The sequence below is a fragment of the Rhinolophus hipposideros genome, assembly GCF_964194185.1.
Source record: "Rhinolophus hipposideros genome assembly, chromosome: 11".
NCBI classification, from domain to species: domain Eukaryota; kingdom Metazoa; phylum Chordata; class Mammalia; order Chiroptera; family Rhinolophidae; genus Rhinolophus; species Rhinolophus hipposideros.
In genome coordinates this window covers 65973240-65996242 of record NC_138057.1, presented here as the reverse complement: position 1 = coordinate 65996242, position 23003 = coordinate 65973240, and the positions used below count along the sequence as shown (strand labels likewise).

General features: G+C 51.8%; 1 protein-coding gene across 3 annotated transcripts in view; it reads right to left on the bottom strand.

Annotated features, from left to right (window-relative positions):
* Nucleotides 1–23003, bottom strand: part of COL27A1 (collagen type XXVII alpha 1 chain) — a 134679-nt gene that overhangs the window by 3805 nt on the left and 107871 nt on the right. For 2 of the 3 annotated variants that reach the window (XM_081067127.1, XM_081067126.1), the window contains exons 38-59: nucleotides 20708–20761; nucleotides 20505–20612; nucleotides 19376–19429; nucleotides 18363–18416; nucleotides 14753–14809; nucleotides 14509–14562; nucleotides 13912–13965; nucleotides 13580–13633; nucleotides 13081–13134; nucleotides 12891–12998; nucleotides 12335–12442; nucleotides 11371–11478; nucleotides 7562–7615; nucleotides 6999–7061; nucleotides 6571–6624; nucleotides 6383–6418; nucleotides 6246–6263; nucleotides 6025–6060; nucleotides 5692–5718; nucleotides 3856–3921; nucleotides 2829–2997; nucleotides 1693–1802 (exon numbers count right to left, since the gene is read on the bottom strand). In XM_081067127.1, the coding sequence (XP_080923253.1) occupies nucleotides 1693–1802; nucleotides 2829–2997; nucleotides 3856–3921; nucleotides 5692–5718; nucleotides 6025–6060; nucleotides 6246–6263; nucleotides 6383–6418; nucleotides 6571–6624; nucleotides 6999–7061; nucleotides 7562–7615; nucleotides 11371–11478; nucleotides 12335–12442; nucleotides 12891–12998; nucleotides 13081–13134; nucleotides 13580–13633; nucleotides 13912–13965; nucleotides 14509–14562; nucleotides 14753–14809; nucleotides 18363–18416; nucleotides 19376–19429; nucleotides 20505–20612; nucleotides 20708–20761 (1500 nt within the window). The remainder of the gene's footprint in view (nucleotides 1–1692; nucleotides 1803–2828; nucleotides 2998–3855; nucleotides 3922–5691; nucleotides 5719–6024; nucleotides 6061–6245; nucleotides 6264–6382; nucleotides 6419–6570; nucleotides 6625–6998; nucleotides 7062–7561; nucleotides 7616–11370; nucleotides 11479–12334; nucleotides 12443–12890; nucleotides 12999–13080; nucleotides 13135–13579; nucleotides 13634–13911; nucleotides 13966–14508; nucleotides 14563–14752; nucleotides 14810–18362; nucleotides 18417–19375; nucleotides 19430–20504; nucleotides 20613–20707; nucleotides 20762–23003) is intronic. The other variant, XM_081067128.1, reaches the window with a different exon arrangement.

The window sequence follows — 23003 nt, the reverse complement described above, 5'->3', positions numbered from 1 at the left end:
TCCGAGGGTCCTGATGCAATCTGAGGCACAACCCCTCTCTCCATTGCAGGGCGGTGGGGTCTGTGGAGCTGAGCTGGGATCTAGAGGCCCAGAGAAGATCTCCCCATCCTTTCTGAGTCCCAAGATCCCCGGGGAATGGAGTGGAGTGGGGTGGGGAAATGGCAGACCGGAGAAACAATCGGACTGGATTTATGGCTTCAGTGGTTGCAGTGTGAGCTCTGAAGGTTGGGTTTTCTCTATTTTTGTAATGCAAGTACCTGACTTAAGCTTTGATCCCATCCACTTCGAAGATGGTCACCTCTGATAAACACATTGCCAGCCACACAACTGCATAAAGAGCCAGACCACTTCCCCTACTGAGGCTCTTTTGTTTCAGAGATCTTGGTGGCTTTCCATAATTGATCATTTGGGCCACTTGTCGTTTCTCCTCCTGAGCTTTAAATTCACCAATAGTGTGAGTCCATAGAACCCCAGGCCTCCGCATATTCTCTCTGTCTCTCTCTCTGTCTCTCTCTCTCTCTCTCTCTCTCTCTCTCTCTCTCTCTCTCCCCCTCTCCTCCATCCTTCCCTCCCTCCTCATGTGGGAAAGCGTGTGTGGCTCCAGGTGTGTTGTGTAATTTCCAGGTCCTGGAAGTAATAAACTTTATTTTTCCAAAGTTTCCTGATGGTCATTGCCAAAAGGCATCTTGAAATCATAAGAACCACAAGGGCTGGTCCAACCACAACACTGGTTATTGATAGACTGAGACTGGTACAAAACAGTGGTTCATTATTCCCAGTGGGGATGGTGACTCAGATGGGAGGTCACACTGCCAACCTAGGTGCCAACTCTAGCTTCATCCCTCTGCCAGATGGATTTGCCATGTGGCCCCCAAATTGCAGAGTCAGAGAGGAAAGGGCCTGCTGGACCATGAGCTCCGGCTGTGGAGCCAGTAGCAAGGCTGCCATGTTTCCTGCGAATCCCAGCGTCTGGCTCAGTGCCTGGCACATGGTAGGGACTCAATTTGGTGACCAGCTGGCTTGCCTAGAGATTCTCAAACTCTGGGTCTGAGATGGTTAGCACAAGACACCCCTGGAACCTTCCCAGGGGGCTGGTGGGATGGGATGCAAGATGCTGTGGGTCCCTGCCTCCCCTGTAGCCATTTCTCACTGTAGCACGGGTCATCCTGTGTATAGGACTTGCTGCAAGTACAGCCCCACAATGCACAAAGGGTACCCAGGGTGGGGGCATGGTCACACCCCATTGCCACCACCTGCGTTGGCTAGTTGTGGAGTCACCCTGAGCCACCCCAAATTCTCATCCCAGAGACAGGCACCTGGGAAGCGGGTAGTGAACATCTACTTAATATGTGCACACACAATTCCGGCCACATGTCTCAGGGGAGCCTCGTGCTGACTTATTTCGTGCTGATGGCTCACGGTTCTCCACACCAGCCCCGCCTGGCCAACTACACTGTTCTAGGTATTTGGCAGGAAGTTCTATTTGAAGAAAGAACCACGAGCATCATACAACTCAAAAGGGTTTGGAAACCACAGATTTAGAACAATTTATACATGAGGAAACTGAGGTTCAGAAAGAGGAGATGACTTTCCCAACACCATGTGGCAAGACCAAAACCTGGTGGGCTGCGGCCCAGGGCAACGTGGGGGTAGAGAGGGCCGGCTGGTGGGGGACAGGGAGCAAGCCAGTACCTTGGAGGCCGTGATGGGCTTGAGACACGTCTGTCCACCATGTGTGAAGTTGCAGGAGACTTCGATGGTGTCGGACGAGCAGCCAAGGTTTGGATCCACCCAGTAGGTACCTGCAGGCAGCAGGGGTGGGGTGGGGTGGGGGTGCACGTATGTGGGGCAGAGCCCAGGGCTCAGCTCTGCAGGTGGGCCCTGCACCCTGTGACCTGACGAGACCCAGTTGTGCATGAAGTCAAGGGAGGTGAAGCAGAAAAGGGATCCTGTGAGTCACAGATCTCTGAGCCGAGCTCACAGCTGGCAGAGCCCCCGGAGCGGCAGACAACTGAACACTTGACCTATTGCTACTGGGAAACTTCCACTTTACAGAGGGGACAACTGAGGTTGAGAGGCTGAGCCGCTTGCCCAAGGGATTTGGGGATTATTTCGTGGGATGGCTTCTCCACCTAGGCTGGTGATCCTCCTAGGGTAGGGAGGGCCAGGAGTCAGGGTTTCCAGCCCATCAGCCAGGACGCTCTGCGGGCATCTGGTTTGCCCATCGGACTTCCAAGGGAGCCAAAGTCCCCATAGCTGAAAGAGTGGAACAATTCACCACTCATCCACTTTCTTGGGCAGCAGAGGAAGAGGGGCAGTGAGGTGGTTTGCCCCAGCTCACAGACTGGTCAGCGGCAGGGCTGACATTCAAACCCAGGTCTGTCTGTCTCCCGAGCTGCGGTCCTTCTGTGGTACCACGTCAACTCACAGGGAGAGAAGAGAGTTGCATGAGGTGCAGAGCACTGCCCCTTTTGGTCCCCATCCTCTCCTAGCCACGGGGGCCTTTTTCTGTCAAAGCTCTTGTCTCATTGCACTGAAATGGCCGCCTCAGCTTGCATATCTGTGGGCTCTGGAAAGGCAGAACCACTCCTTGGTGTTTCCCCCTACATCCCCACGTCCCAGAAAGCACAAGGCCTGGCATATTGGGACTCAGTGACTGTTGAGTGAATGACTACCCATGTACCTATCTCTCCGAGGACAGAAACGGCCAGGGTGAGCGAAGGCTCAAAGGTTCCATCTCCCCCAGCAACCCCTGGAACCCCTCTTGCCCTACCCCACCCTCCTCTGGGGGCAGTAGGCCCTTTTTTCAGACCCACAGACCCTCATACCATCTGCCATTTTCTGCTCACAGTCCATGAGATCCCGGCAGACCCGGGCGGGGTTCTCTTTGGTGCCCAGGGGCGTCTTAATGCTCTGGATGAGGTTGCTGAGGTAGTGTAAGGTTTTAAAGATCTCCCCTCCCTGCTCCAGCACCAGCCGGTCCGGATGGCTGTAAACCTGTCATGAAGATAGAGGGGAGCCATCAGCCCCCTGAGGTCCTGCCCAGGCCCAAGGTCTGAGCCCCCACAGCCTCCGTGTTCTTGATACTTGGGAGACATCTCTGGGTCTGCAGGGCCCTGGTTAGAGCAGGGGTTGGGTCTCCCTCTGCTTAACAGAAACTGGGGGACAGGGACAGACAAGTGTGGTACTACCATGAAGGACTAGAGGCTTGAGAGGAGTGGAGGGTCAGCCTGGTCTCTGGTGTAGGATAGGCGGACCTTCATGAGCGAGGCAGACAAGGTGTGTAGAACACGGGAATGGCCCCAAATGCTTCCAGAAGGCATTGTTGAGAGCTGACAGGGCATCAGCTTTTCTTGGCATCCAGCTCAGGGCACAAGTAGAAATGTCTGAGCTGAGGGCAGGGTAACTTCCCCATCATGGGATGGAGGCAAGGACACTCGCAGCAGGGGCTCGACTAGAGAACACCTGAGGGCCTTCTCAGCCTGGAGTCTTGGAGCTGAGTTGACCACAGGCGAAGGTCTTAGCAGAGCCCTGTGGTATGACCATGAGCTTCCTGCTCCTGGTGGACAGTGGGACTGAACCATAGGCTGCTGTGGGCGCTGGGCCAGGCGAGCATGTCTTCCCGACTCAGGCCAGCAAGAACTCTGATACCCTGAGAGGGCTTTGGAGGAAAGCAAAGGGGCTCAGGGACTGGTCTCGTGACCTTGAACTTGTTGCCATGCACTTGAGCCTCAGCTACAGCCCTACCTCATCTACGGCTGTGATGCCCTCAAGGGCTATGAAACGCTCGGTGCAGGCCATGTGGAGGGCACTGACCACACATGAGCCATTTTTTCCATTTCCTCTTGGCAGTACCTCTGCTCTCAGTGCTCCATTAGTGTCCATCCACGTCTGGAAAGCTGCCCCAAGGTCATCTTGTTGCTGTGCAGGGAGAAGACAGGGTGTGTATCTTGGCCCCCCCAGGCCCACCAAGCAGGAGTGCCAGGGTCTGAACACAAGCTCTCTCACCCCCACCTGCCCTGCGGAAAACATGGCCGAGTCCCATGCCCTCTGTGGAACTCTGTCCCTCCCCCTCTTGCAAACAGAGTCAGAGCTGGTGGCCCTTCCACTCCCTACCTCAAACGTTTCGGTAGCTCTCCAAGGCTCTGTGCACAAGACCCACTACCGTATTTCTAAGCTCCTAAGTGCCATGCTCTATCTAGCCATGGGGTCTTTGCACATGCTGCTCCTATCACCTAGAACACTCTTCCTCCTTCCAGTGCTCCATCTGGCTAGTTCCTCTTCCAGTGGTTCTCCGCCAGGGGCAATGTTGCCTCCCAGAGGACCACGGGTAATATCTGGAGACATTCTTGGCTGTCACAGCCGGAGGAGGGAGTGCTCCTGGAATCTAGTGGGTAGGAGCCAGGGAGGCTGCTAAATAAGCAGCAATACACAGGACAGCCACTCCCAGCAAAGAATCATCTGGTCCCAAAGGTCAGGAGGGCTGCCATTGAGAAACCCGTCCTGCTCATCATCTAGATGTCAGCTGTGGTGGGAACTCCTTCCTGATGCTTCTGGCCCCCGGCTGGGCGCGGCCCCCTTTCTCTATACTCCCACAGCCCCCAGTTTCTCGGTTGGCTTGCATTGTAATATCTACCATCCCTCACAGTAGGCTTCTCAGAAGCATAGCTGTAGTCTCGCCGTGAAAATAGTGAGGGGCCAACTCTGACAGTGAGTAAAACCCAGGATTGGGGTCCAGAGCTGGGACTCTGACGGTGCACTTCTCAAGTTCGAATCCAAGCCTTGCTATGTATTAACTGCATAATCTAGGGCAAGTGGTTTAACTGCTCTGCCTCAGTTCTCTCATCTTGAAAACGGGCTTGAGAATAAAACTGATAATGAACTAGTGAGAGGAATAAATGGAGTTAATATATGAAAAGCAGTTTTCATGGTGTCTAGCATACAATAAGCACTCAATAGATTAAAAAAATTCAAAATCCTCTAATTTTCCTTGCTTTAGCGGGAAAGGGTTTTTTTCCTGGATCTCTTTACTTTTGCTTATCTGGCTTCCTTATTGATGAAAAAGACCAGGGGAAAGGTAGAGGAGAGGCCAGGTTATCCCCTTTTTGTGGACGATGCAGGAGGGCCAGTGAGAAGCTGAGGTGACAAGAGCAGAGATTCCAAGTGGCTCCAAGGGTTCCTGCTACACTCATTCCTTCTCCTTGGCCACTTCCTGGGACGCTGGCAGGGCCTGGTTCTAACAGCCAATCAGCACAGTGATAAAATGAGGAAGGACTCATCATAGGGCTTGGGAGGGGCCATGCTTTCAGACCACAGTACCCACAGGGAGGAACACAGGGGCCCAGTGTCCACCCTCTTTGGACTCAGAATCTGATGTGGAAGAATCCTCAGCAATCAGCTGACCTGCAGCGAGTATATGAACGGGACCCAGGAGCCTGGCTGTTGGGAGTGTATTCCTGGGTTCACAATCCAGGGCACAACCCAGCTCAAACCTGGGTTTCCTGCCTCCTGGCTCAGGGTTCTTTCTGGTGTTTCAGTGTCCAGGGTCCAATGTGGAGTGACAAAAGGACATGGGCATCCCCAGGCCCCGCTTCAGGTTCTAGCCACCATGGCCAGAGAGGGTTCAGCTGCCAAACTACCCCCTCCCCAGGTCTTACCCAACTGGACAAAAGAGAATGTTCTCCAACTTACAAAGTGGATAGGGCTCCCTGGAGGACCCTGCAAAAGAAGAGTGTGGGTCACTATTTGATGGGGACTAGATGCCAGAGTCCTGGGGGCTGCCAGGAGATTAGAGGCGCTCTCGGGGCATGAGAGGACCTTCCAAGCTGGACTCTGCTCTCCTAGAGGCCTGATCCTGCCAGGGTGGGTCTATACCGTGCTAGACGTCTGTATACTACAAGAAGCATATGAGTCCTCTAAGGTCAGGACCAAAACACGTGTCAACAGGCAACGCCTTGGGTCTCCTTCAAAGGAACCCTGCCTCCTGCACAGAGCTCAATGGGCACCAAGCTCACAGTTACCTACCGGTGGGCCAGGTTGCCCTCTGGGGCCGGGAGGACCCTGGAGGAAGAGGAGAACAGTGAGGCCCCGGTCAAAGGCCTTCATCACCCCCCACCCTAGGCCTCCTGGAGCAGACCTAAGACCCAGGGATGATGGTGACCCTGGCATAGATGGGTGCAGATGGGTACAGAGTGCCCGCCTCCCCACTCCCCCTGCCACCAGCCCTCGTACCCCAGCCCACTCACCCTCGGACCTTGCCATCCCTGGAGGAAGACAGAAGCAGGGAGAGAGAGTTAGGGGACCAAGACTGAGCCATGCTCACCCACATGGAATTCTCCTTCCTCCACCCCCTGTAGCACTGCCCCCCAACCCATCCACTTACCAAGTTCCCTTGGCTACCTTTGTCACCCTTCGGACCCTGCAATAAACCATGGCCCAGTGAGAGAGGGCTCAGAAGGAAGCCTCATTTCTCAGATGGGTAAACTGAGGCTCAGGCTAGCCCTGGGTCACAAAGACAATCAGGCGCCAGGAAGGGGAACCAGCAGTCTTTGGCCAACCTCCCGCACATACCGGGCGTCCTGAAGGTCCCAGGATTCCAAGAGGCCCAATGATGCCCTCCTTTCCCTAAAGGAGAGAGAAACATTTGTGTGTCCTTGTCCCAGGGCCTGGGGAATAGTCACAGGGACAGGAGGGTAGAGGGCAGCCTGAGTGTCCCAAGGGAACAGAATGGAGACCTCCCCAGCCCCTCTTATGTTTCTCGGGGTGGGCTACAAGAGTGGAGGGGGGAGAGAGCAGGTGAAAGAGAGGAAGGATGGCAGCCCAGCTGGCAGGAATAGCACAGGCAAAGGTGTGGAAGTGGGAGGGAAGACGATGGGCAGAGGGGGGCTCAGGACTGAAGGAGCAGGAAGAGGAGGAGGACAGGCATCCCCCTGGCAATGGCTGGCCAGCCTTGGACCTGGGCTGACTGTCCCACTGGGACAGAGAGGGCGCAGACTCACCATCAAGCCAGGAGGCCCTCGCGGGCCCTGGATGCCTTTGAAGCCAATGTCTCCAGGAGGGCCCTGCAGGAGGCAGAGGAAGGCTGTCTGTGCCCAGTGGCTACGGGCAGAGGCCCCCGCAGCTCCCTCACTCCTGGGGTCTGGCCAATCTTTGGCCTCCCTGTCAAGAGAGGCCTTGCTGGAGAGGCCCCAGGAACAGTAACAAATGTCCACAATTATTTAGCAGGTACAAGTGTGTAGGTTCTGTGCTATGCGGTGTGTGTCTCTGGTGTTACTTGTGACAACAATCCTCTACTGCTCTTATGCCTATTTTATAGATGAGGAAACTGAGGCCTGGAGAGACCAAGTGACTTGCCTGAGGCACATAGCAGGTAAATGGTGGAACTGGGCTTAGACCCTGGGTTGGCTAGAATGTGGAAAAGATGCTCATGCTTGATTCTGGCTATGTGCCAACCCACACTGTAAGTGCTTGAGAAATATTTGTTGAATAAATAAATTAATAAATGAACAAGTAGCTGGATGGATGGGACCCCAACAGGAACAGTGTGGATGGGAATCTGTACCTTAGGTCCAAAGAGGCCAGCCATTCCTGGGAAGCCCATCTCTCCAGAGTCACCCTGTGGGGAGAACAGGAAGAGATGGGATGAGTGGGGCCAGAACAAGGGTGCCTGGCCAGTCACCCAGGACCCCTGGGCCTGCCTTCTCCCAGGGACATCAGCTACTCTATCACAAGATGATCAAATGAGTATGAACAATTTGATGAACAAACTCGATGCCAGTTCAGCCTGGGCTCTCAGAGGGCAGGAACCTGTGCCCTCTGTCAGATGAGAAAGCACAGACCAGCTCAGGGATTCTGCAAGGAGTACTCTAGAACACTCAGTATCTCCTGTCCCAGGTCTTCAAGGAAAAGAATGAAAGGACCCATAAATCTGCCCAACCCATCTCAAAAGCATTATTAAGGAATGATCCCCTAGAAGTAACCCCATTAGCTGAGGGCCTGCTATGTACCAGGCGCTTTACATGTACTACCCACCACACATGCAGGTTCCCATATCAGTCTGGGGAAGCACAATATGCCCTGCTCACAGATGAGAAACTGAGGCTCAGAGACAGCAGGAACTTGCTCAAAGCCACACAGCCATTCTGTTGCGCAGTGTGCTAGATCCAGATGGGAACGATCCCAGGAGCCTACATACTATGGTAGATGTATGCTTAACTTTTAAAGAAACTGCCCGACTGTTTTCCAAAGTGTTCATACCAATTTTCATTCCTACTAAGAGAGTATGAGAGTTCCAGTTGATCCACATCTTTGCCAACAAAATTTAAAAATTTTCATCAATCTATTAGGTTGGTGCAAAGGTAATTGCGGTTTAAAAGGCTAAAAAAAAAATGCAAAAACCACAATTACTTTTGCACCAACCTAATACTAGGTGTGCAGTAGTTAGTGTCTCATTGTGGTTTCAGTGAGCATTTACCTCATGAGTACTGTATCGATCTTCTTTTCATGTACTTATCTGCCATCTGTATATCTTTTTTGAAGTGTCTACCAAATCTTTTGCCCAATTTTTTTAAAATCGGGCTGCTTTTCTTATTACTGAGTTTTGCAAGTTCTTTATACATTCTAGACATAAGTCCTTTACCAAACATGAGTTGTACTTTCTCCTAGTATGTGACTCGTCTTTTTATTCTCTTAACAGTGTCTTTTGAGGGGCAAAAGTTTCTAATTTTGATGAAGTCCAATTGATCAAATTTTCTTTTATGGGCTATGCTTTTGGTGTGACATGTAAGAAATCTTCGTATAACCCAAGGTCTCAACGATTTTCTTCTACGCTTTTTTTCCTAGAAGTTTTATCACGTTAGGTTTTACATTTGGGATATGATTCATGGTGAGTTAATCATTGTACATGGTATGAGGTATGCAATTGTTCCAGCACCATTTGCTAGAAAAGACTGTTCTGTATTCACTGAATTGCTTTTGCGCCTTTGTCAAAAATCAGTTGTCCATATATGTGTGAATATATTTCTGGACTCTCTATTCTGTTCCTTTGATCTGTTAGTTTGTTTATGGCTCTACCATACCTTGCTGATTACTGTAGCCTTCTAATAAGTCTTGAAATCAACTGCTGTTCATCTCCCAACTTTGCTCTTTTTTTTCCAAGTTGTTTTCATAATTCTAGGTCTTTTGTATTTCCAAATGAACTTCAGAATCGGCTTATTATTTTCTTCAAGAAAAGCCCAATGGGATTTTGACTGGGATTGTACTGAATCCATAAACCAACTTGACAAAAATCGACATCTTAATAATATTGAGTCTTTTGAGCAATGAACACAGTAAATACCTCCATTTATTTAGGTCTTCCTCAATTTATCTCAGCAACGCTTTATAGTTTTCAATGTACATGTCTTGTATCTATCAGATACCTCTAAGTACTTTATATTTTTGTGCTATTGTAAACAGTATTTAGATTTTTAGATTTCAAAATTCCAATTGCTTGTTGCTAGCGTATAGAAATACATTCATCTGTGCATACTGAGCTGGTATCCTGCCGTTTTGCTAAACTCATTTATTCTAGTAGCTTTACTGTAGCTGCCATTGGATTTTTCTACATAGATAATCATTTCATTGACAAATGAAAAGTTTCACTTCTTCCTTTTTGATATGAATGTCTTTTATTTATTTTTCTTTCCTTACTGCATTAGCTAGAACTGCCAATACACTGTTGACTAGAAGTGTTGAGAAGAGATATCTTTGATTTGTTTTTGCTCTTTGGGTGTGGAGGAGAGGCTGTTCCATGACACGACTGCTGCCAGACCCTAAGCTGGACTGGGGTCAGACACGGGGGATTGCTTCCCACAAACCCCCTTTAGAGACTGTCTGATAGTGATTGATGTTCATTCTGACATAAATCAGTACCCCTACCATGCTTCCCACTTCATGCTGGTTCCTGGAATAGGCTGTTGTCCTCACCTGGTCAAGCATGTACAGTAATTTCTCATACCTGGTAGCATTCACGTACTAGTACCTGTGACTATTCCCCTGTTTATCCTATATAACACTTTGGTAGTACAGGTATCCATTTAGACTTGTAGCTGCCCAAAACAGGCCTCATATTAAGTTTCTCTTAAGCAACTCTATTAATCACCAGACTGGAGTGGCTAGCTGCTTTCTTCAGTTTTTCCCTGCCCTCTGCTTACAGAGTTGGATTTCCAATTCCGGGAATTTTCCCTGGGTCTTTGTGTATTAACATTGGGAGAAAACATTCAGTCACTCACTATTAAGTATGATGTTAACTGTAGGTTTTTCATGGATGCCTTTTATTAAGTTGAGAAAGTTCTATACCAAATTTGTTGAGAGTTTTTTTTAATCAGAATGGAATTGCATTTTGTCAAATGCTTTTCCTGCATCTACTGAGATGATTCAATTGTTTTTCTTTTTAGTTTGTTAATATGGTGATTATACTGATTTATTTTCAAATGTTGTACCATCCTTGCATTCTCAGGATAAACGTCACTTAATGTAGATATACTATCCTTTTTACACAGTCTTAAATTAGTTTTTCTAAAATTGTTCTAATAAGTTTTATATCTACTGTATTTCCTTGAAAATAAGACCTAGCTGGACAATCAGCTCTAATGCATCTTTTGAAACAAAAATTAATATAAGACCTGGTCTTATTTTACTATAATTTTTTACTATATTATTTTACTATAAGCCCGGGTCTTTAATATAATATAATATAATGTAATGTAATGTAATGTAACGTAATATAATATATAATAAATATAATATAATAAATATAATAATATAATACAGGGTCTTATTTTAATTTTTGCTCCAAAAGACGCATTAGAGTTGATTGTCTGGCTAGGTCTTATTTCTGGGGAAACATGGTATATTTATGAGGTATATTCGTCTGTAGTTTTCTTTTCTTGTAATGTCTTTGACATCAGGGTAATGCTAGCTTTATAGAATGTGTTGAGAAGTATTCCCTCCTCTTCAATTTTCTGGAAGAGTTTATGTGAGTAGGCATTATTTCTTCCAGAAGTATTTACTAAATTCACCAGGGTTTTCTTTGTGAGAACCTTTTCAACTATAGGTTCAATTTCTCTCGTGGTCATAAGGCTTTTTATCTGGTTGTGACCCAACTCTCCTCATTCTGAGGTGACCACACAGATCTCATTTCTCAGCTTCCTCCCACTCACTCCACTCAGGGGAGGCAGGATGCTATCTGGTGCCCTGAGAGAGTATTGCTCTGCCCTAGTCACAGAGCAGGCAGGTGGCTTCTGGGTCTGTGTGCACACATGTGTGAACACGAGTATCTGTGTGTGCATATGAGCGTGTGAACATGTTTATTTCCTGGGGTTCACTCACCGGCTGGCCTTTGGATCCAGGCTCCCCTTGGTTCCCAGGAAACCCTGTTCCGCCCTCTGTCCCTCGTTTGCCGGGGGGACCCAGCTGCCCAGGTAACCCTCTTTCACCCTTAAAGAAACACACCGAAATGTCCAGTCAAAGGGGGAAATGGTTCTGGGGGAGGGGTGCCTAGGAGAGACAGACAGTGATTCCATAGGTTCAGCTGAGATCTCAGGACGCCAGGTTCAAATAAGACCTGGTGGGGCCTCAAAACTTCAGCCTCCTTAAAAGGAACGCCTCTTTCCTTACTCTGGTATTTAAGATCCCCCTTCTTCACTCTCCCACACTGCCTCTCCTTTTAATTGTTTCTTCCCAACAGACCATGCCGTTCCCAGCTCCACACCTCTACTCATGCTGTTTCTCCTGCTAGAATGCCACCTCCCCTTTCCTCTTGAAATCCTCCGTGGGCCAAGGCCACCTCTCCCTCTGCCTGCTGTCCTGACAGAGGGTTCCAGCCTCTCCCCAACTAAACCTCGAGTTCAGGAATGGCAAGAGCCATGTCTGATTCATTCATCTCAATCTTCCTTCAGTATCTCGCTCTGGGCTCAGACTGACTGATGGTTGCCTCCCCCACCATGTGGCTCAAGAAAGCTTTCTAAAAAGACGCCGTGCAGAGGGTCGCAGTGGCAACCAACATCTACTGTTCCACAAAAGCCCACCAGAGGGCGCCCAAGGACAGCTCAACAATCAATGGAGGGATGAGGGCCTGGTAAGGGGCAGTATTTATGGCACCTGGACAAACTATCCTTTAAGTCAGGTTCAAGCTTGGGACAAGAACCCCTCAGGAAGGTCAACAATATGGACTCCATTTTCACACATGCCCTGGGACATGGGTGCCCACGTCGGCATTGTAGTCAATACCATTCCAGTTAGTACCAAGGCAGAAAGGGTGAAGGGTGGCTAGGTAGATTAACAAGTGTCTGACCTTAAATCCTGGGGGCCCCTGTGCTCCAGGTAAGCCGGCCACACCTGGATTTCCTCTCTTGCCAGCAGGACCCATGAGGCCAGGGTCCCCATCGTCTCCTTGCTCCCCCTGTAAAGAAAGAGAGCAAAGGACGGTCTCTCGTGTTTCAGGAAATGCAGCCAAGGAGGCAGGATGGCTCAAAGCCTGGGTGGACTCTAGATGGAGCTGGAGACCGGGAGGTCTAGCTCCAGGATGGAGGTCATACCGCCTGTGACCAGCCGGCAAGAACAGCCGAGGACTTGCAAATAGGGAAGGGGAGGGATCTTAACAACCAGAAGCTCATCCACCGGGCAGGAGACGACTTTCTGGGTACTACGATGGACCAGAGACAGTCAGGAGGGCCACACGCCGAGGTCCTAAGGATGAGGCGACTGCTCACACAGGGAACTTCTGGGAATGTTGGTTCTGCCCCATTCAAGTTTCCAAACCTGCTCCCTCTGGCCCTTGGCCCATGGCAGCACATCCCTGCCCCCATCTCAAATGGAGACGCCATCTGTTAACCCCGAGTCCTGCTCACCTGCTGGCCTGCTTGACCGTCCCTGCCAGGAAGCCCATCTGGTCCAGCGACACCCTCAGGGCCCTGTCTCCCCACCACGCCCCGGGGCCCTGGCAGCCCCTGCAGGCCCTGGGGATACACAAGAAGCTAGTAAGGACTCCTTGGGAGGGCAGGGTAGTGGGCGGGAGAGGAGCAGCTGCGAGTTACTTACCTGGATCCCCCTCCGTCCTGGCGCCCCAGCCTTGCCTTGCTTTCCCTTTGGTCCCTGAAAAACCAAGGGGCACATGAGAGAGGCTGCCTGGAGAAGGAACCCTAGGAGCTCTAGAATTGAGAGGTATTGAGAAGATCATGGGCCCCTATGCGGCTGGGCCCTGCTCCTCCACCTTTAGGGCCTCAATATCTGAATCTGCCAATGGGCCCAAGCGCCTTGGCCTGGAAGCCCAGGGGCACAGCTGGCCTTGGAACCTACCAGTGTCACTGACCCCGCTCTGGGCTGGTCCCTCACTGGCTCCCCTGCTGCAGAGGCTCTCGGCATTGGCAGTGTCCTTGTGGGAGCTGGAGCCCACGGCTGACTGGTCCATTTGATCCTCCCTGGGGTTCCTTCTCTTTCTCACCCCCCCCCCCAGCTGTGTCTCCCCTTGCTGTGTGCTTGGGCCAGTCTTTCCCCTTCCAGGCCCTCAGTCTCCCTTGTGGACACCCGGCCCTCTTACCTCTTCCCCTTTCGATCCTTTGGGTCCCGGCCGCCCCCGGGGTCCCGGATGCCCCTGCAAACCAAGGTGAGATGACGCAAGGCAGCCCCAGGATTCTCTCCCGGGGAGGGTGGCCAGTCTCCGCCTGGAGGGGGAGGGGTGGGGAGGGGTTTGGGGGTGCAGGCTCTGGGGGTGCCCCCAGGGTCAGGGCAGGAGAAACCAGAGTGGGCTGCCCCAGGCCCTCATGCAGGGAGGGTCTCTTTAAACTCTAAAAGGCCCAGTTCTTTAATTCCCCCACAGCTGCTCCACCCTCTTCAGGGCAGGAGGGGGACAGGACACGAAGTAGCACTCACGGGTCGGCCCTGCTGGCCTGGATTTCCACGGAGGCCTTGTACACCCTCCTGTCCCTAGAAGCCAAGGACAGACTGGTGAGGGGGCCCATCTTGCAGAGGGCTGGGGGCCAGGTCAACGTCCACCCTGGAAGAGCCCTGGGGAGCCCTTGCTCTTTCTAGCCACGTGTCATTGTCCCCAAACCTCAGCTTCCTCATCTGCAAAATGGGTGAAATAATGACCCCACCCGCGAGGACAGAGGGGAGGTAAAGAGCCTGGTGAGGGCCCAGTGCTCATTCAGTGGCTTGTGTCCTGTTTCTGTCCACTGCTTCTGCCAGGAGAGCCATACCGGGCCACAGGTGGGGAGACAGAGGCCTCAGAAGGAAGGGATCTCTCTCTCTCCCAACCTCATCCTCTCCCTGTCGCAGATCCTTCCCCTCTCAGCATGAATTACGCCCTGTTTTACAGGATTGTGCTTCAAGCCTGGACACTAATGGTGGGAGGAAGGGCTGTCTCCCAGTAAAGGCTGTTCTGATTCCAGGTTGCAGGGGCTTGGAGCTGAGGAATGCCCTCTTATAACACTCCCACTGCTGCCAGCAGGTAGGAGCTCTGATACTTACAGGGTATCCCGGGTCCCCTGGTTCCCCACGGTCTCCTCGATCACCCACAGGGCCCTGAATGACAAGGACAACAGCAAATATGGGCCACCAGGTACAGGGGCTATCTGACCTGGGCCTCGCAGGCCACACCCCCTGCAGGGCTCACAGCAACCTCACCCCTGCTCAGCCTCCCCTTCCCCACATAGCAGGAGTCTGGGCTCCACCTTGGCCTTGGTCTAGGGGACGGAATTTGGGGGAGCCTTACCCAATCTCCAGGTGGCCCGGGGGGCCCCTCAGCCTTGCCATCCTCACCCTGCTCCCCCTGTGGATACAGAAGCAGCTTTAGGACAAACCTCGTGTTTTTGGTTAATTTAGAAAATTCCAGACACTCCACACTGAGGCCCAAAGGGCTTTCATCAGAGACGAAGTCCAGCCTCTTTAGGGTTACAGACAGGGAGACTGAAACCAGAGAGGGAAGGGGCATAGGGTCCGAGCCAGACCTGGGTGTGGGACCAGGATTGTGGAACACAGAACAGTGTGATTTACCCTGCCCCAACTGGGCCCCCCCAGGCTGTGAGACCCATGTCACTCCAATAGAGACCCTGGTCACAGCCGGCTTTGCACAGGACCAGGTGCTCAAACCTTCAGTAGGTGACTTCCTGTCTCGGAGCTCTTCTTCTCAGCTATGAGATGGGGATGAAGTGGGGTGAAGGGAACAATGGTGAGACCCGTGAGGGAGTGTGGGGATTCCATGAAACGATGCAGAAGTCCCTGTGTGGCGCTTGGCATGGAGTGACAATAATTCTAACCGCTGGCATACAGGGGTACTGCCACGGGCTGGACGTAGAGACTCACTGAGTCTGCCCAACCACCTATGAAGCAGGCACACTATTATTATCCCCATTCTACAGATGAGGACACTGTGGCAGAGAGCTGATGTGAGATGCTCTGTTATTCAGAGTCCCTTTCTCTGACCCTTCTGGGAGAACGTGGGCCAAGAATCAGCTCGAGGCTGAACCTCCTACTCTTGATTGTAGCCCCAGAGAAGGCCCTGGGCTGCCCCAGGTTACATTCAGCAGGGGGCCAACGCAGGATCTTGTCCATTAGAGAGTTTCCTGCCTGTAAATGAGATTGTAACGCCTCAGCGCTGCTCTGAGGATCCGGGGAGGAAAGACACATTCAGCTCTCAGCCCGCTACTGCACAGAGTAGGGGCTCAGTAGACAGCCGTGAAAATCGCTGTTGGTAATAATAACAGCAGGGATGATGTGTGGCATGGAAGTAGTAAAAGTTTAGAGCAGATGTCCTTGGGCCATGGCAGGCCACCCTGGGCCCTGGTCCACCTGCAGGACAGGTGGCTGAACGTCATGTGCCAGCTGCAAGGAAGATACATGCGGAACTGCACGTGGCAGAACCTCGGGGCCCAGAATGTTCCAGCCCCAGACAATTGACCCCAGACAAATGTACCTCCTGTGGGCGTACCTTCTGGGCAGGGGGCTTAAGCCAGGCTACCCCTGAGCTACCTCACTGTCTGCAGGTATTGCAGGGGAAGCCTGAGAGACAGAAGAGAGGGGAGCCGTGCCTGGGGCTGGAGCCTGTCCCAGGCCCGAATCAGTCCCCAGGGCTGGCGGCTGCAGCACCTTGGCCCAGGGCCTCTGTGGCTCCTGTGGGCAGAGGCTGAAGATGGGAGGGACTTGGCCCCAGGCCTAGAACCAGTTGTATTGAGGAGGGTAGCCCAGGGAGTGGGGATTCCCTCCCTGCTCTATCCACTTTCTGTGGCTCTTTGTCCCGCCATGGAGGGAGGTAACTGGACTAGAGGCTTTGGGGATGGGGGCCGTGTTTACCTAGTATTTTCAATGTGCCACTTCATGAGGTATGCTTCATACATTGTCTCACAGAATCCTTACAGCACCCCTATGCCACTACGACTATTAGCCCCATTTTACAGATAAAGAAACTGAGGCCCAGAGAAAGAAGGTGTCTTAGCCAAGCCCACACAGGAATCAAGGGGCAGTCTGGGCCAAAAGCCGACTGTAGAGATTCCCCCCTCTTTACCCACATTGTGGCTGTGGTTTAAGGATGTATTTTTAGCACCAGAAAGCTGGTGGAGACCCTCCCGTCACCCTTCTCCTTGTTCCCAGAGTCTCATCCCATCTCCTCAATCCCTCTGGTCACCGCTTTTGTAGACACACACCCCACAAGGGATTTTCAAGCTGAACAGTGTATTCGTTCATCTAAGCATCTGTTTCCAGCTAGGGAAGTAGGGCCTGCATCAGACCGAGTCTGAATCCTGGTCCTGCCACCCTCCCACTATTCCTGAGCTAGTTCCTGAGCATCGTGGAGACTCAGTTTCCCCACCTGTCATGTGGGATACTGATACTTCTGTTGGGGTCATGGCGAGGATTAGGGAGAAATCCTAGGGAAAGAGCTTGCACATGATAGCCCTTGTGCTTTGAGGGGTCTCCTGGGAGCCTACTCTCTCCTCTGCCAGTACCACCCAGCTTGTGGTTGGTTATTCATTTGTGTGACTATTTTTATTTTTGTGCTCTTTAGGGCATTATTCCACAGCCTCCCGCTCAGGGCCAAGAACACACTAAATAAATCATTACAAATCCATAAATACCTTTTGCATAGCTGGATAAATGAGCAAACTAATAATACCATGTAAGTCAGAAAATGCATCTGGCTGACATATAGGTAATGTCATGCTTAGCCTTCCCAACGTACCCACCCACTTAACAGATGAGGCAATCGAGGCTCAGGGAATCCTGGGGCCCCACCTGAGGCCCTGGCAGACTTAGGGCAGATTTGGGGTTTGGGTCCCATTCTCAGCAGCCACAGGGACTATTTCTGGGGTTGCCGATGGCCCAGAAAGGAGGCTCCCCCTTTTTTACAGTCTGTGTTAACCCCTCCTGTACCAGTCCTGGCAGACTACAAAGGCCGAGGAGGGACTCTGCATACTGAATGGCACTTTCCGCAGCTTCCTGTGGGATGTCAGAGCCTGTGGCTCACTCTGATGGCAGATCTGTTCTTCTCTAAGAAGGAGAAATGGGCCAGCTGAACAGCAAGCCAGGCTAGGGTGATTCACTCACAGCGGGATGTAGTTAGTGGAGAGCTGACTCCGCAAAAGAAAGAAGGGTTGGGGAGGCCGGGGGCAAGGAGACAGGAGCAGCCGCCTGCAGAGAGATATTTCCAGCTGAGCCATCAGGAGAGGAGGGAGGAAAGGAAGGAGGGACTCAGAACCTCTAATGTAGGACTGAGAGATAAGCCCCGGGGCCAGCTGAGCACTGCCTTGGGATGGGACCCAGGCCTGATGCCTTGGACCTCTGGCCCCCTACATCTCCACCTGTGCAGTGGGGCAGAGTGCAGCAATCAGCAAGGTTCCTTCTAATAGCTCCTCTCCCCTACCGAATCTGGAGCCAAGGGGTGGGGAATGGACATGCCTGCCCTCTGCCTCGGTGGTTGCTTCCTGGCCATGAAATGCTGGTTCTCCTCACGCACCTCCCTAAGGCCTCCCCTGGCTCTGGCTGGGGCATTTCCTTCCCCAGCAAGGCTTCCATTCCCACGTTCATGTAGATGATGGAATTATACAGTGTTAGTCATTAGAAGACTGAAGTCCATTTCCCCTGCTGAACTAGAAACCCCAGGAGAGCAGGAACTGTGTCCGGTTTTGTTTTGGTGCCGGGCACAGAGACGATACCCAATACATCCATGTTGAATGGAAGTCTAATGGTTCCTGTGCCCTTGCTAGCCATGCTATGAGCAGGGGTGAGCCTGCCAGGAACTTTCCACACTGTCCCAGCCACAGTGCCCCAGGGGCTTGCTCCTGCCAGCCTGGATACCAGAGAGCAGCTGCTTCCCACAACTAAACACCCACCTTTTCACCCTTTGGTCCAGGAGGTCCAAGGGGTCCCACGATGCCTTTGTGTCCCTGCAGGAAACAAGAAGACAAGGCAGGAGGTGAGAGCATGGGGGTGCGAGGACTTGGCAGGGCCACGTGATGAAGCATAGGAAACTTGGAGATGGAGACACTGGGCTGTGTAACTGGGTCCTCGCTCTGCCCCGACTCGCTGTGTGACTCTGAGCAGGCCCCGTGCCTCTCTGGGACCTGCCCTCCCAGCTGTGTCATGTGGGTCCCAGATATACCTCTAAGGGGAGGGCCCACTTGGATGGTTGGTTGGGGACTCTACCTGCCCCGCCCTGGGACAAGATCTCAAGAGAGCCAGCTGTGTCCTCCGGGGCAGGGGCAGGGGCGGAATGCTTGCCTCAGCGGACTTTCCCAGGCTGTGGCCTGAACCGCACCAGTGGATTCCTCTGTGGGTTCCAGGCACCCACCCCCTTCCAGTTTCCACCTCTTTAGCCTTCTCTCTCTTCTGTTCTCTCCTCCTCCCCACCTGCCTACTGTATCTCTTTTAGTCATTGGATCCAACCATTAACTTAACAAGCTGTCAGGCCATGCACACACATTCTTTAACCTCCCCAAACCTCAGTTTCCCTTTCTGAGCAAGCCCCCTGCCTCTCTGAGGCCTGGTCTCCCAGATGTGTCATGTGCGTTTGGTTCACCTGCCCCTAATAGGGTGCTAACTTGCATGCAAAATGGGCGAAGGCCCTTCCCTTGCACGGAGGCGAGGACATAGGGCACCCACCACTGGAGGAAGGACTCATGAAGAACACAGAGAGGGGGGACCTCTCTCTGTCCACCCCAAGCCCACCTGGCCACCAGTGGTCCTTGTCCCCTACCCTTTGTGGGACTAGGGCTCCCTGGGGCAGGTGAGACCATGAATCTACAATGGCTCACGGGCTGCCCCCCAGGCTGAGAAGTGGTGGGGGCAGAGGACATAGGCCTGCAGGATAGAGTTTCAGAGAGATGGAGCGGTGAGATCTCCTTACATCGTAACCAGGCAGTCCCGGTTCTCCCTGGGTTCCCATCCGTCCTGGAGCACCCTACGAGAGGAGGAGACTGGCGTTGGTATGCAGTGTGGTTCTCACAGCATGGACTCAAGCTTGGTCTCGCTGCCAGGCTTCAGCCCAGTTCAGCCCAGCCGCGTGGCATGTCCACTCTACCCAGAACCCAGGCCAAAGGGAGAGATGGAGAGCAAGTGACATCATCCCCTCTCCCTTGGAGCTCCCCTCCTCCCCCTGCCCTTCCTTCTCCCGGCTCCAGTGGTTCATGAGAGCCCATGAGAGCCAGTTATTAAACAGAACAGCTATGAAAAATTAAATTACATGAACTGATAGTTAAAACAATTTTATCAAAAACAAAGATGCCAAATATTTAAAACTCACCCCTTCCTAATTATTTTACATTTTCTATGTATTACCTATGCTCAGGAGGTTATCAGGTCTATTCAATCTGTGTAGTAGAAATACGAGATAATGGAATGCTACTGTGTGTCTCCTCCCAACCTCGCATTCAGTGACGTCATGTTGGTAGCTTGAAATCAACCCTGGTGACAGCATTTCCACCACAGAAATGGGCAAGTGCCACAGAACAGCACAGCTGTTTACCAGCACACACTGGTAGCTCGGAGATGCTGAACCATCCTCGTCTGCCCTCTCCCTTGCTTCCCCCTGCAGCTGTCTCATCTCTCAGAGTCCCTCCCTTTAGGGCAGGCCAGCAATGGCCTGGGATCCCCTCTGAGTCACCCAGGAAGCTGCGGCCGAGTCACCATGGTCCTCACGAATCCACTTCCAGTGGGAAAACTTGTTCAATTAAACATAGGCCCAAGGGTCTGGTTCCCTTTCCTCACCCCCACAGCAGGGCTTGTTGACCTGGGTCTGCACGAGACACACAGACCCCTTCAAATAGCAAGCAATACTCCGTGTTGTGTGTGCTTTTCCAGGAGAGGGGCTGCAGCTTCTGCAGGTTCCCAAAGGGACCCATGATTCAGAAGAAGTGGAGGGGCAACGCACACCCAGGTGTTCAGCCAAAAGAGGGAAAGGCGATACCTCCCTTTCTGCCTTTGGGCCCCTCTGCTTCAGGCCTGACCCCACCCCACCCCACCCAGAGAGTTCTCACCGTTGGTCCCAGGCTGCCCCGGGACCCTTTAGGGCCTGGGGTGCCAGGGGGTCCGGGGTCTCCAGGGGTGCCCATCTCACCCAGCTGTCCTTGGTAGCCCTTGGCACCCTGCAGTATGAGGAAAGACAGGCTGTTACCAGGCCCCTGGAGGGAGGTGGGGGAGAGGGAGGAGGACACGGCTGCTCATGGCAGGAGGATCCTACCTTGGCCCCGGTCCGGCCCTTCTCGCCTTGCTTCCCTGGTTTTCCTTCAGGACCCTGGCGGGAGAAGAAGGGAAAGAGAAAGATGAGTAATGAGGGACAATGGAGGCAGGTCCGTGCAGCATTAGAGCCTAGCTCTGGAAGCTGACGGCCTGGGTTCAAAACTGATTCTGCACTGTTACCGGTGTGCCCTTGAGCAGGACCTAACTTCCTGTGATGGGCGTCTTTGTCTGCAAAGTGGGGACAGTGGTCATACTTGCCTCACAGCACTGAGGGTTCAACTTGGTGATACCGTAGCATGCTTACAGGTGCCTGGCCCGTAGGAAGTGCTGGAGAAATGGCGGTTGTCATGGTTACTGCTAGGCACTCAGACTGTCCCAATGGGAGTAGCTCGTCACTGAGCTCTCTCCATGTACCTGCTGTGCCTCGTTCCACCTCCCAGTGGAACAAATCAAACCAGCTCTTTAGTGCCAAGAACATAGATGTTCTTCTGAGCCTTAGGCCCGATTCAGACCCCCTCCTATAGATGGTGTCAGTAGAAGTGCCCAAAGGTGAAATGACTTGCCCAGGACCCCTTCTGGTCCATGGCAGGGCCCTGATTCCATTGCAGATCTGTCTGAGTCCCTGTCCAGGGCTCAGGGTGCCTGTTGGTCATGTGAGGCAGGCAGGATAGGAGCTCTAGGTCATCCCTCATCTCTGACATGCCGGGTGTCACTTCTGACAAGCCTTGAGCTCACATCCCACTGACAGGGTCCGCCTCTCTCAGGGGATGGGGTTGGAGGGGCTCCTCAGAGTGGGGCATTGTCCTGGGAAGGTCAGCTTCCCTCCCTCACTGTCCCATTGCGGTACCCAGGACACTTCCTCCTGCCTAAAAGGCATCCCCAAACACCCGCTCTCCCTGCCCTGCTCCAAGGGGGGCCAATCTGGCTTTGTCTCCACATTTGTCAGGGAAATTCAGGTCAGTGGGGGTGAGTGATGGCAAGTGTGCATGTGTGTATGTAAGAGAGATGAGAGAGCAAGAGAGGGAGAGAAGAGAGTCCCGACTCTCAGCCCCTCTGGGTTGGGATGTGGTAGGTAGGGCAGTCAGCATTTCTGGCTTGGAAAGAACATCCCAACTGCCCCCCAGAGGACAGTCCCTTCAAGGCCCAAACGTCAAAGGAATCTGGGAAGAACATCTATGTTCTTGGCACTAAAGAGCTGGTTTGATTCAATCCCTTTGGCTGCATTAACAGAGGCACATGCTGGAGGATGAAGGAGGTGATGGTTCCATTTTGGAACAGGCATTGTATTCGAAGAGGAGGCACTGACTAATTATGATGGAGGGGCAGGAAGGGCTAACCCAGATGGACTTGATTCCTGTCTGCAGATTTCAGCAGCTTCCCTGAGGATGGCCAGAGGATAGAACTTATAGGGAGGCTGACTTTGATTCAGCACAAGGAAGAAAGTCTGCTCAAAAGACAGAACATGGCAAAAGTGTATTGGAGATAACTATCCCAAAGGGAACTGCTGGTCAGACCACCCTGAGGCCCTCAGGAAGGAGGAGCAGTGGCCCTAGTAGGATCAAGCACAGACTGCCCTATATCCTGGTGCTGAAGTCCTCATGTGACCCTGGGACAAGTTTCTTACCTTCTCTGTGCCTCAGTTTCCCCACCTCTAACACAAAAGTCTTGAACTAACTTTGCACTGTCCAATACAGTGGCCCCTAGCCACACATGGCTGCTGAGCATTTGAAATGTGGCTACTGTGATGGAGGAAATGAATTCTTAATCCACTGCAATTTTAATTCACTTAAAACGAAATTTAAAAATGAACAATTCAGTTACCGCAACTCTTAAGTATGTTTGGAACAACTTGGGGTATGAATCTACATTTGCAACTGCATATTTTATGAAATCTAAATACAGACCAAGTTTTTCTAATGAAAATGTAGTATCTGAATTGAGATGTGCTGGAAGTATAAACTACACACTGGATTTCAAAGACTTAGTACAAAAATGCAAAATATCATATTAATGATTTTTATGTTGATTACATGTTGAAATGTGAGTATTTTGGATACACTGGGCTAAACAAAATGTTACTAAAATGAATTTAACCTGTATCTATTTACCTATTTAAAATATGACTATTAGAAAATTTTAAATGATATGCATAGCTTGTTTCTATTGGACATAGAGAATTTTAAATTATACACATAGCTCACATTCTGTTTTTATTGGACAGCAATGGACTTGACAATTGGTCTCTCAAGTTCTCTTGCTCCTCCAGTAATAAAACACTAACAATCATCACAGCCTCA